The 13,061-nt window shown below is 40.2% G+C and overlaps 1 protein-coding gene across 1 annotated transcript in view; it reads right to left on the reverse strand.

Moving 5' to 3' along the window:
• Positions 1-13,061, reverse strand: part of LOC134799097 (neuroendocrine convertase 2) — a 110,159-nt gene that overhangs the window by 33,014 nt on the left and 64,084 nt on the right. Inside the window, exon 4 of the mRNA XM_063771488.1 lies at positions 3,720-3,757. Coding sequence (XP_063627558.1) covers positions 3,720-3,757 — 38 coding nt within the window. The remainder of the gene's footprint in view (positions 1-3,719; positions 3,758-13,061) is intronic.

Below are 13,061 nucleotides of genomic sequence, written 5' to 3' on the forward strand. Positions count from 1 at the left end.
GAAGACATGAATGAAAAGTACACTTTTTTGGAAAACGCTCTGCAACGCTTAAAAGCATAGGTACTGTTGGTTCTTTCACATTAGAAAGAAAACTTCCAATTTGAATTCGGTAATTCGGTAATAATATAAGTCAGAATCATGTTGGATCACTCGAGGGCAATAACAACGAGTTAATTTCAATGGAAGTTCCGAAACACGGGGACACGTATGTATTGCTCTTGAGTACAATTACAAAAACGTTCATAATGGTGCCAGAACCGCGCTCAGGTAATTCATACATTTTGCTCTGCCTCTTTTCATATATATTTAATATATTTCTTGTTTGGTGACCGTATTACAATATTAAATTAATATCCTAAAGTAGTAAAAACCTAGCGACACAAATAGCTTTAATTATAATTTGGTAACATCAAAGTCAAAGGAACACGAACTTATAAAAGAAAAGCCACTCCTAAAATTATTCTTGTTTGTGATAGGAACGGCAAGTCACATTATTTAATTTTTCGAAATATTAAAGATTCGTTGGTATGATGTGGGTATTGTATAATTAGATCAATGAGTGCGACTTTGAACTTCAAATTACAAATGTGTAATTCTCCTAACTACCTACCTAGTCAAATCAGTTTCTTTTTTAGAACTGAAAAAACGATTTTCTAGGAATTTATATGAAATAATGACTTCACGGTCAACTCACCTACTTTTTATATTTCTATCCGATTTATTAAATATAATTTGTATTTAAAAATAAATGCTATCTATGTTTTTCTAAAAATTATCTGGTGCTTTATTTCATGCATGGTGTGAAATAATTTATTTTAAATACAGTCAAATACCCTAGGTATTGTATTAGTTATTGTATTAATTGTAAAATATGACATGCAGCCCGATTCGAACTTTAAGATACGTCAATTAATAAATCTAGATTTCTAGATCTATTAATTGACGTATCTTAAAGTTCGAATCGGGCAGTGTACTTCTTCGCTCAATATTATATAACTACGTACTCGTCTCAGAACTTTATGTTAAAATGTTCTCTAACTGCCAGTATTTCCTACGCTACATAAATGTACTTATAATTGCCAAGCTATAAAACGTTATATTCCTTCATCGAATGAGCCAGCAACCTTTATTTATTGACTACATTTCCAACGTCAAAAATGCCGCCGTTAAATTCGTAGCATTTGGGGCGTAAAATTATCGCGTTGTTAGAAATTGTACGAAGTTACAGCAGGTGTGATTTGCATTCGGTCCTTGACAATACATTGACGATATAATTTTAATGTTCGCCGAACGGAGAATCAGATAACATTTAATAAATAATAATAAATAAATAATAAATATTAGGGGACATCTTACACAGATCAACCTAGCCCCAAACTAAGCAAAGCTTGTACTATGGGTGCTAGGCGACGATATACATACTTATATAGATAAATACATACTTATATACATAGAAAACAGCCATGACTCAGGAACAAATATTAGTGTTAATCACACAAATAAATGCCCTTACTGGGATTCGAACCCAGGACCATCGGCTTCTCAGGCAGGGTCACTATCCACTAGGCCAGACCGGTCGTCAGCCGATTTTTGTGGCTTTCAGTGAGATTGTACAGATGTAGTGCACAATTGTTTTCTCGGAAACGTTCGTATTTGTCATGCTATTTCAGTCAACCTCTGTACTTTTTGTACCGAGACTGACTGAAATAGCAAGACACGTTCGTACGTTTCCGTGAAAATACGATGGAAAATAATCATGCACTAGGTTTATCTGTATTTTTAATTTTTATCATCTAGAAACCGATTCGGCTTCAATAATTTAATATAGTTATCATCGTATTTTGATACGACCTTGGGCCGGAAAATAAGACTATCGGCTCGATTCGGAAAATGAATTAGATTTCTACTAGACTTCAACAAGTTACGATACGGATAATTTAAAGATATTTGTAAGATAGATATGTCAAATTTGACGTTTCCGCGATTCTGGAGGTCCTCTTGAACGATTTCGACAAGTTATGACTTAGATATCCAAGTCACATCTAGTCGATATCTAATGTAGATCTAGTTGATCTCTAAATCGTCTCAAGATCTTGTGATTATCTCGAAATCCGAATAGGCCTATATATCAAATTCTTAATGCTTTAGAACTCTGAATCGGAACGTGTTGTGTAAATTAAACCAGCCGGCGTATTATGTATGGCTTTATCCATCTTTATCCTCGTGATAAAATAAATGTCACTTTTTAACAGCGTGGGATAGAAAGTGACGGACACTGTTTTATCACTCTGTCACGTAGACAAGACCATCATATCCGTACAGATCGTAACCAGTATAACGACCACTTTAATGTTCCTACTGTACGTACTTTATAGACGACGCTTTATGCCATCCCATTTGGGATTGCGTAACTGAATTTTAAAGGCCCATCAACCTGTTTTCGGTACATAAAAGTGCATCATTAACTTATTATTGCAATGCTTCACGATTTTTTTTTTTAGAAACAAACAGTCTCATATTGCTACATTGGACATTTTCCATATTTTTGATAACTCTAAATATCTTTGTGTCGTCGGCGTATAGCATGTTTGAATTGCGTATACAATCTATGATACCATTAATATACAGCAAAAATAACAAAGGTCCCAAATGTGATCCCTGCGGTACACCGGAAGGTATAGGTCTGTAATAAGAAGTGTGTCCCTGCACAGCAACTGCTTGTGAACGATTCTCAACATACGATTTTATCCAGCGGAACAAGAAAATTTGAAACAAGTAAATCAACTATTACAATTCAGGACGATTTTTTTATGTCTGACCATATCTGGGGGGTGCATCTGTAGGTCATATTGGATAATTTTTACTAAGGCGCATACCCATAAGCGAAATAAATCTGCTGTTCCATCAAAAACACTAACATGTGTTTCACCGAAATGTATGAGACGGCAGATATTTTCCGCGATTTTGTGATTGACCCCATAGTAAAACTAGTTACTTAAGTATGACCCACATAGGTATTCCCCCCTGAGAATATGGTCAGACATAACAAAATCACCGTAGGTAGTCTGCGTAGAATAAGTATTTCCATACCACTTCCCTAGTAAATTCCACCCCCTGTTTCACCCCTATAAGGGATGAAATCGGATTAAAAAACGACTTATCCTATAAACTGTCCAGGAACTCAAAACTATCTCCATACTATATCTCATCTAAATCGGTTCAGCGGTAAAATCGTGACGGGATAATGGACAGACAGATAGACAGAGCAACGCAAGGACTAAAAATTGCTAAACCGACTACCGGCCTCTATCGTCCTCGTATTATTTAGCAAATTTTTGACGTATCGAATCAGGCCGTTAAGATATTTATAGCAATACATTATGCTACACTAGCTACGGATTACGCTACGCCGTAGACGTGCTACGAATCCCAACGCGCCATTAGAGCAACCTCAAAGAGGATCCAACTTTGACCTTTGCCTAAATCCTGCTTCCGCCGGAGCGCTGAAGTTAAAATAGATAAAACTCTAAAGGTCATTTCTGTCTCTAGTACAATAACCCTATACCTATTCATACAGGTCAGAAAACTCATTTCACTGTACACCACCTCTAATACTTAAAATACATATAAATTGTAAAAATGAAGATATTATAATACTGATGATAGTGATGATACTATGGATCATCTTATCTACTTATACAATGATGTTGTATACTTACGTAATTATATTTCAAATCTGGGTGCATGTAATCCACACCTGAAACAACAAACAGAAAATTAGTTCCTTCGTCTTTTGGAATATAAACGGAAATAGATTTGAATAAAAACTTTACGTTGTATAGGTATAAAGAATGTTCAATGTAGAAAGACGTCTCTGAAGTTTGCATGCCGGGTGTAGGACGGGTAGAGGGGAGTCCGATGGGGCGATTTTTATTTTGAGGTCGTTTTTGTTGACGTTGACCACCAACTTAACCAAAACTTATAAAGGAAACATGCCTAATTTTCATACATTTTCAGTTGTAAGTTTATCGTTAACCCTGCATACTATAGCAGTATAGTTTTAGTATAAAATAGCCAGTGATATAGCCAAGGAATTAGAAAAGCAGAATTTTAAATAGAATTATATTTACAGAATAATTGAGAGAAAAGGTAGAAACCCACGCGACGGCCATATCTTCCGTCGCAAGCTTCGCGCGGCGCGGCATTTCTTTTGTTTCCCTCTAATTTACTTGGCTTTACCCCTGTTAAAATGCGGTTTAGTAAGTTATGCACTGAATTGCATTATATTTCAATTTCAAGCCATCATAACAATCACTACACAAACTAAGTGAAACAGAGTAAGGTTTACTCGGGTAATTCCGAAATTCGGGATATTCCGAAAATTACTAATATCTACTAAACGCGGCTACATTATTTGCTCTGGCAACACTCCCTATGACGTTCAAGTATCTCCCTCCCCGCGTCCGTTGGCTCGGGATGTTGGCTGTAGCCGCGTTTAGTAGATATTAGTAATTTTCGGAATATCCTGAATTTCGGAATTACCCGAGTAAACCTTACCCAAATTAAACATAAATGAGGTTTTGAGTCAAGTTGGCGCGAGTCTGTTTACAGATCAAAGTTTGCCCGAGACGTAAATTACTTGGGAAAATGTTCTTGCATTCATCGAGCGACTAAATTAGTTTTCTGAAGCACTGGTGTTGATGAAACAAAGCATTTCTCACTTTCGCTGCCATGAACCTGTTAGACTTATTTCTTTAGGTAACTTGGAATAGTAAGGTATTGAAACTGTAAAGGAAAGTGGGGTATTTAGGAACACATAACTTCCAACGCTGTAAAATAAGAAATAAGTAATATAAAAATAATTATATACATTTTCAATATTTAAAATTATTTATTTATATAAATAACAAATATAAAAAGTAATCGAACGAGCGAGCGAAGCGAAGCGAAGCGAAGTTCCTACATTCGACTTTGAACACGCGGCTGGTTAGCGGCACGTCCCGGCATTTCGATGTTTTTAAGCTGAACAGTCAGAAGATAGTTTGATAGTCAATAACTTAAGTAAATTTGTTCTAATTTAAGTTAAATTGGGTAAACGTGTAGTCACGGGCAGTATATTTTAGTGATTAAATTATGAGCAGGCCCAATCAAGGGGTTATTGAGCTACAAGAGCTTAGAAGGTCAAAAAGCTGTTTGTGAGAGGTCTTACTATTCTGGACATTTTATTTGCAAGCAACATGGCCGAGTATAGTATCAAATGAAAGCGCTTGGTTTACACTTTTATAATATCGTTTTTAAATTTACCATGTAGAAATAATTAGCAAGATAAAAATAAAATAAACATAAGTATTTGACATTTGACAGGAAATATTTCGGCTTAGCACAGATACAGTTTATTTTAATCTCTAAAGTGGTGACTTAAATCCAGGGGAGGGGCAGCCGTATACAAAGCCCTTTATTCGAAAAAATAGCGCCATCTATATTACTTAACGCTGAACTTATTTTTTTTTAATATGCCTTTAATTTATTTCGTCAGAATGTCTTAAATGTCTTGTATCCAGAACATGCGACAAACAAAAAAAAACATCTGATAGAATAGACTATTTATGGCCATCGTTGCCATGGAGGCGAAATCAACTTTACAAACAACAATTTTACAAAACAAAAAAAAACAACTTTGCCAAATAAAAATCTAAATATTATACTTAGCACCGTATTTATTGCCTGTACTACGACATAATTCAGTTAATAAATTTCGGTTTTACAATGTTAAAAGAAACAAAGTTTTCATACGCCATCACAGTTCCTGAGAACTTTATTATAAGAAAATTCAGAAAAAATCATGGCGGGTAGATTCACAACCTGCTGCATGTAATAATTGTGTTTCGTGGTCTAATTGTGTGTTATTTATTACAGCCGTGTATGATAGATACTTTATTTAAATCAACAGTCAAGTTAAAAGTACCTAACCTGTTTTCGCGTATTAATAAATATCCTGAAGCCTTTCTTCAAAGTCGAAGTCTTTTACGTTCGCAACATACTTAGACGCTATTTATGCCCCTTCTCCCCTGATATTGACGTTGATGTTTCTGGTTAAGAATTACAGATAGCGCTTCAAAATTGATGCAAAAAAGTACTCCACGAGAGGGCTCTCTTTCTCCTATATATAGCAAATCTTGTCAGTAGAAAAAGGTGCGAAATTCAAATTTTCTGTGAGACGATATCCCTTCGCGCCTACATTTTTCAAATTTGCCGCCTTTTTCTACTGACAAGGTCTGCTTGACCAACTATATTATAAATAAATACTACTCTTTGCTTAAATCTATCAGTTAAGGGTTCCACAGACCTTGCAATAAATCCACGCGATCTTTGATCCATTGCCGCTAGTGATGTACCGACTATTGATTTGGCCGACTAGCCGACTAATCGGCGCTCGAATGGCCGATTAGTCGGCCGACTAGTCGGCTAGTCGGCCAGATCATTAGTTTCGTATAAGTTCTGGTGAAAAACAATAGTTTTGCTCCTTTGGTTGCACTATTCATCATATTAGCTTGGCTAAAACACTACAGGTTTCGGTCAAAATGTGTTTTTTGAAAAACAAATTATAGCCAGCATTCGATGAATGTAGTATGATACCTTTGGGTCCGCTCCTCCTCCCCCTGACGCAACCCCCCCCCCCCCCCCCTTTTAGCATGAAATATGTCCCGGTTGACAGTTTTTTTAATGTTTTGGGGAAAGTATACAATATAGGAAAAAAGTGTCAATGAAAGAAATATCGCTATTGTAGCACAGCCCTTAGTTTCCACACAGACGTGTAGACACACCCTCATACACACGTCTGTGAACCCCCTAATCTTCGTACACTCACCATTCATCACATTCACTCAATCAATCACTCAATCACCTCGCGTGCGCCATGCTGGCAGTCCGATTCCGTTTGCCTATCGAGATGCAACGCACGCGACCTTACGACAATTTTCAGTGAGTGATCCCTTCTTTAGTTATTCGTGTAAATCACAGGACCCCTTCTGACCATCCCCGGTTACACGTGGCGCCCAGCGTTCGGATTGTGTTACGAAATAGCAATTAGACGGGAATCGCGTTCAAAATGCCACCGAAAAAAGACATGGCCGCCGCCGATTCAAACACGGGAAACGGTGCGAAGGCAAAATCTACACCTTCGACCCCGATATTGGCGACATCGGAACCATCTTTTAATTTAACGATGCCACAAAGAGTACCTAACCATTTTGTTGCAACAAATGCAACAATCGCACAACGAATTGTGTGAGAAGTTAGTGACGGCAACCCAAGCCACAACGTATCAACGCGACAGACACTTCGCCGGTTGCAAACTCAGCTTTAGCGGAGCTGAAGATTCGGTCGAAGACGCCTTAGAGGTTTTTGTCGATGGCATCCAAACATACAAAGATTGTGCTAAGATATCCGATGAAAATGCATTACGCGGACTGTCATTTTTATTCACCGGACTCGCGGCAACATGGTGGAATGGCGTTCGTAAAACCGTCAAAACGTGGAACGAAGCCATTACCGACCTACAACATGCATTTGGCAAGCGAAAGGCTCCATTCCTCATATTTCGAGAAATATTCCGCGAAGAACAAAGCGACGAGAAGACAGAGATTTTCATATGTAAAATCCGTGCATTGATAGCTCAGCTGCCATATTCGTTCGAAGAAAATATTCAAATTGACATTGTCTACGGTTTACTGAACCGACGGATACGGAAGCGAGTCCCCCGCGATGACGTGAAGTCGTTCAACGATCTGTTACGAAAAACTCGTTCAGCCGAAGATTCACTGGCCGAAGTGAACGAGAACGGAACGACCTCCGTGAATACGTCAAACGTCAACGCTGTCAATAGCCGAACTGTCAACCGAAATAGTGGAAATAACGACCGGAATTCTGAAAACAAAACCGCGTCTTCTGATAATAAGCAAATAAAACAGAAAACCTTTACGCGACAAAATGCTACAAGTGAAAATAAAGTGCCGAACGACGCGAATTCCAACGCGAAACCAAAATCAACTCGTTTTTGCAATTATTGCAAGTTATTCGGACATAATAAAGATAATTGCAAATGGTTGCTCGCGAAACGCTCTGATACGACGGTTACTTCTACCGATAACAGTGACAATGCGAAAAGTGAAAAGACTGAAAAGTTTTCGTGTTACGGATGTGGAAATCCAGGCGTGGTACGCGCCAACTGCCCGCGATGTAAGCAAGACGCAGGGGCGTATTTACCATAGGGCCAAGGGGGCCATGGCCCGGGGCGGCAGGCCGCAGGGGGGCGGCGAAGCCGCCCCCTTGCGGCTTTTTCTGGGCGCCTTTTATAATCAAACTTAGCTATATTTTTTATTATATTTTAATTGACATTTAAATTAATAAACAAACGAACGCTTCAAACCCCACCAATTGCTAAAAATATCTACCAACAAGTACCTAAATTAAGCAACATTTTCGTTCAAAAGTATTAGTACGGCGCAGTGCCGGATTTACCACTAGGCTGAGTAGGCTGAAGCCTATGGCGGCAGATTTTAGGGGGCGGCAAATTTGGGTCAAAAAAATATTTTATTAGCTGTTCAGATAGGGTCGACCAGAATTTTGTCGCTCCCCTATTTATTTGTAAAATTTAAATAACAAGCCTTGTCGATTTTGCCGCCCTCTGTCATGTCAAGACCCTTTATATTGAGACAGACAGACGGCCGGACGGACAACAAAGTGATCTTATATGGGTTCCGTTTTTTTCCTTTTAAAGTACGAAACCCTAAAAATGTACCTACTATTTTCTCGAAAAAATTTCGCGCTCGCTACGCTCGCGTTTTCACGTACGTACCTAACATTATTTGTTACCCATCTGACTATATACATACGGGCGGTTCTTGTGTCTTCGTGGGATTGAATCTCACTAAATTGTTCCGATCCCATGCCGAAACTCAGTACAGATAGAGTGCTCTCGATATCAGGTACAAATACAATACTTTTCATGACTTTCCAGCACCACAGAATGAGGGATAATGGTACGGCCTGTGTAATACGCATCCCTACTACTGTCGTCTGCATAGCAATGATTATCATTGATATGCAGCAATGACAGCACAGAACCTAGTGCAACGCCAGCGGTAATGTCCACACTATCGGAGCAGCTTCCGTCTACTATACGGCTCATGTGAAAGCTAGCGATCCATTTGTATAACATATAGTCCCTCGAGCAGACTCGATGCCAGACCCGACCGAACTCCTTAGCTATATCCAGCCTGACTGCCATATCTCACCTTGATTCTCAATGGCCAAAACCCAGCAGTACCCACCGGTCACCGATCAGATCAGGCAAATATAACGAGGTCGCATCGTCATTGAGTGACAAAAACGGCCCATATAAATCTGTATCTAGAATAGTGACATTAGTGACGTCACCTTTCTGCACTCAAAAGAATAAAAAAATATCTACGTTCCACTATCAGCGGAGAGCGCCTGAATAGCTTAGCTCTTCTTAATATAGAAGCTGAGCTGACAAACGTTTTAAATTACGACAGCGTTATTGATGATTTTGTCAACCAATTTGTACATAGGAAAACAATGTAAATGCCTATGTGAGTAAATGGTAAATGTTTAGTTTTTTTTTATTTCACACCCCAAAGGTACTTGTTGCAGGTTTTTTTTTTCTTAAATAAAATACTTTATCGTCACTGATGAAGGGGGGCGGCAAATCAAAATGGCCCGGGGCGCCAAATTTGTAAATACGCCTCTGGCAAGACGCCGGCACTTCGGGAAGCAGCGGTGGTGTTGCATTCTGCGCACTCTCGACGGAAGACCCAACTACTACGACGGAGTCTACCACACGTCCTGTCAATACGCGCGCACGCGAGACAAACACACACATTCATACACTTACATTTACACCAAGTGATTACGACCTTTTACTGGGACAGCAACCCGACAGGCCGCGACCTATTCTTCCTATTACCGTCTGCGGACGCGAAGGTCGTGCAGTCGTTGACACGGGTGCGAAGAGGAGCGTTGCAGGTGAAAGTCTGTACAAATTAATGAAGAACTGCGGTGAGTCATTTACCCCTTCCACTTTGAATATTAAGTATGCTAAAGGACGTTCTGAAGTAGAAGATATACTCTCTGTAATCATTATTGTCACGTTAAAAGGAAAACCTATACCTATGAATTTTATAATTTTCCCCGAAGCTACCGATAATGAAACCTTGTTAGGCATGGATTTTATATCCAAATCAGGATTAAAGACTGATTTTGACAACCATACCTGGAGCTTCAGAGGTCAACCTGACATTCAGTATGAACTGCAATACGAAAATGAACCTGTAGACATAGCCGCATGCAAATCTACTGAGATACCTCAGACACTTCGCGATAATGAAGGTGTTACACTCAATAACGAACAACGGGACAAGTTGTCCTCACTCCTTAACCGTCACCGAGATACTTTCAATCTAGGGGGAGAACCAACCACTTATGCTGTCCATCGTATTGAGTTGATCAATAAAAATATACAACCTATCTCCGTGCCACCTTACAGATTACCAGAGCCTAAGAAAGAAGCCCTGCGAGTGGAACTCGAGAAGATGCTGAAAGATGACATCATCGAAGAGTGCGAGTCTCCATGGTCTGCCCCTGTGGTACTAGTCCCGAAGAAAGACAACACTATAAGAGTTTGCATCGACTACAGAAAATTAAATGCAGTGACCAAGCCCGATCGATACCCATTGCCAAGAGTGGATGATATTCTACACGGAACTGGCAAGTTCAAATACATATCTGCCTTAGACCTTCGCTCTGGATATTGGCAAGTACCAGTCGCAATGGAAGATCGTGATAAAACCTCATTTGTAACACCACTAGGTATGTACCGCTTTAAGCGAATGCCTATGGGACTGCGAAACTCTGGATCCACATTCCAAAGATTAATGGATAGATTTCGTTCCAACCTTCCCAATGTAACAATACTGGCCTATCTCGATGACGTACTGATCCTCTCAGATAGTTTTGAGAAGCACCTCCAAGACATGGAAGCTGTATTTGAGAGACTCAAACTTTTCAAGCTGCGAGTGAACAGAGAAAAGAGCACCTTTACCTGTGAATCAGTGAAGTACCTCGGACACATCCTGTCAGCCGATGGAATCCAACCTGACATCGAGAAGACTAAGGCCATTAGTGAGATGAAGGAACCACATAATGATAAACATCTGAAGACCTTCATCCAGACTTGCTCCTGGTTCCGGAAATTCATACCCGACTTCGCCAAGATAGCAAGACCACTAACAATGTTACTTAAAAAGAACCAAAGCTGGATCTGGGGAGAAGATCAAGTGAAGGCATTCAAAGAGTTGAAGAAACGCCTCACATCTGCACCAATTTTACGGCAGGTTGACTATACCTTGCCTTTTATTCTAAAAGTTGATGCGAGTGGATACGCCTTAGGAGCCGTACTGCTTCAAGGCGAAGGCTATGACGAGCGACCCGTAGAATATGCGAGCAGACTACTAACGAGCGCCGAACGGAATTACTCGACCACAGAGCGTGAAGCTCTTGCTGCCATTTGGGCCCTTGACAAGTTCCGTGGGTATATCGAAGGCTCTGAAGTCACCCTCGTCACTGATCACCAACCGCTGAGATGGATCCTGACTCTAAAGACACCTACAGGACGTCTCGCACGATGGGCCCTGAAGATACAGGCCTACAATTTGAAAATTGAATATCAACCCGGAAATAAGAATGTTGTTGCCGACACCTTGAGCAGACCTGTGTGTGATGATACCACTAAGGATTCCTGTAACCTGTGCACCGTCATAGTAGATATGCCACACGTGTCACCTACTGATCTACGGAACGCTCAAGCAGAAGATCCAGAAATTTGGAAGATTGCCAAAGACTTTGAAAACAACAACATAGAAGCAGCTACACGCTGGACTGAGCGCGGCTATTATATGTCACAGGGAGTGCTATATCACTTTAACCCTGACGTCGAGAGTGAAGACCCTCAGCTTGTCATACCACAGTCCATGAGGAAGGAGATTTTAAAGGAACTACATGATGCTCCTACGGCTGGACATAACGGAGTTGAAAGGACATACCAACGAGTGAGCCAAAGGTATTATTTCCCTGGTATGAAGAGATATATAACAGAATATATACGAGATTGTAATGAGTGCCAGCGTTACAAACCATCTAACTTGAAACCTGCAGGCTTATTGCAGACCCCTGTACCAGCTCAGAGATTTGAGGTACTAGCAATAGACCTATTTGGACCTTTACCTACTGGAAAGAATGATGAACGATGGATTTTTATTATAGAGGATACTGCGACTAAGTGGGTCGAGCTCTTCCCATTAGTTACAGCAACAGCAGAATTTTGCGCCAAAACCCTGGTTGAAGAAGTTTTCCTCAGATATGGATTTCCTAGGAGAGTAATATCAGACAATGGTGTACAGTTTGTGTCCCAAGTCATGCAGAAAGTCATGCACACCCTAGGAGTAGAGCAGAACTTAACGCCTCTTTACCACCCAGAAGCAAACCCAGTAGAGAGGAAAAATAGAGACCTCAAGAGCCAACTCGCCATCATAGTTGAAGGGAACCATACTAACTGGCCGAGCGCCTTACCTGCTATACGCTTCGCCATGAATAGCGCTGTCACCCAAAGCACCGCGAAATCGCCTGCTTACCTCGCCTTCGGGAGAGAGATGCGATCACCGGTAGAGAATAGACACGACCTGCGGGCAGTTATCCAAGCAGAGAACTTTATACCTCAGATAACACCCTATCTGTTGAGACTCAGCGATAATCTCGCCCGAGCTCAAGAACATAATCTTCAACAACAGGAACGCAGGAAGATCTATGCAGATCAGAAGCGTAGACCCCATGAAAATTATAACATTGGGGATAAGGTCCTTTTGAAAACACACGTCCTAAGTAACCAAACAAAGGGCATAACTAGCAAATTTGCGCCCCGACGTGACGGACCGTACATCATATCGAAGATAGTCAGCCCGACTACTTATATGTTAACAAACAAT

The sequence above is a fragment of the Cydia splendana genome, chromosome 18 (genome assembly GCF_910591565.1).
Source record: "Cydia splendana chromosome 18, ilCydSple1.2, whole genome shotgun sequence".
NCBI lineage: Eukaryota > Metazoa > Arthropoda > Insecta > Lepidoptera > Tortricidae > Cydia > Cydia splendana.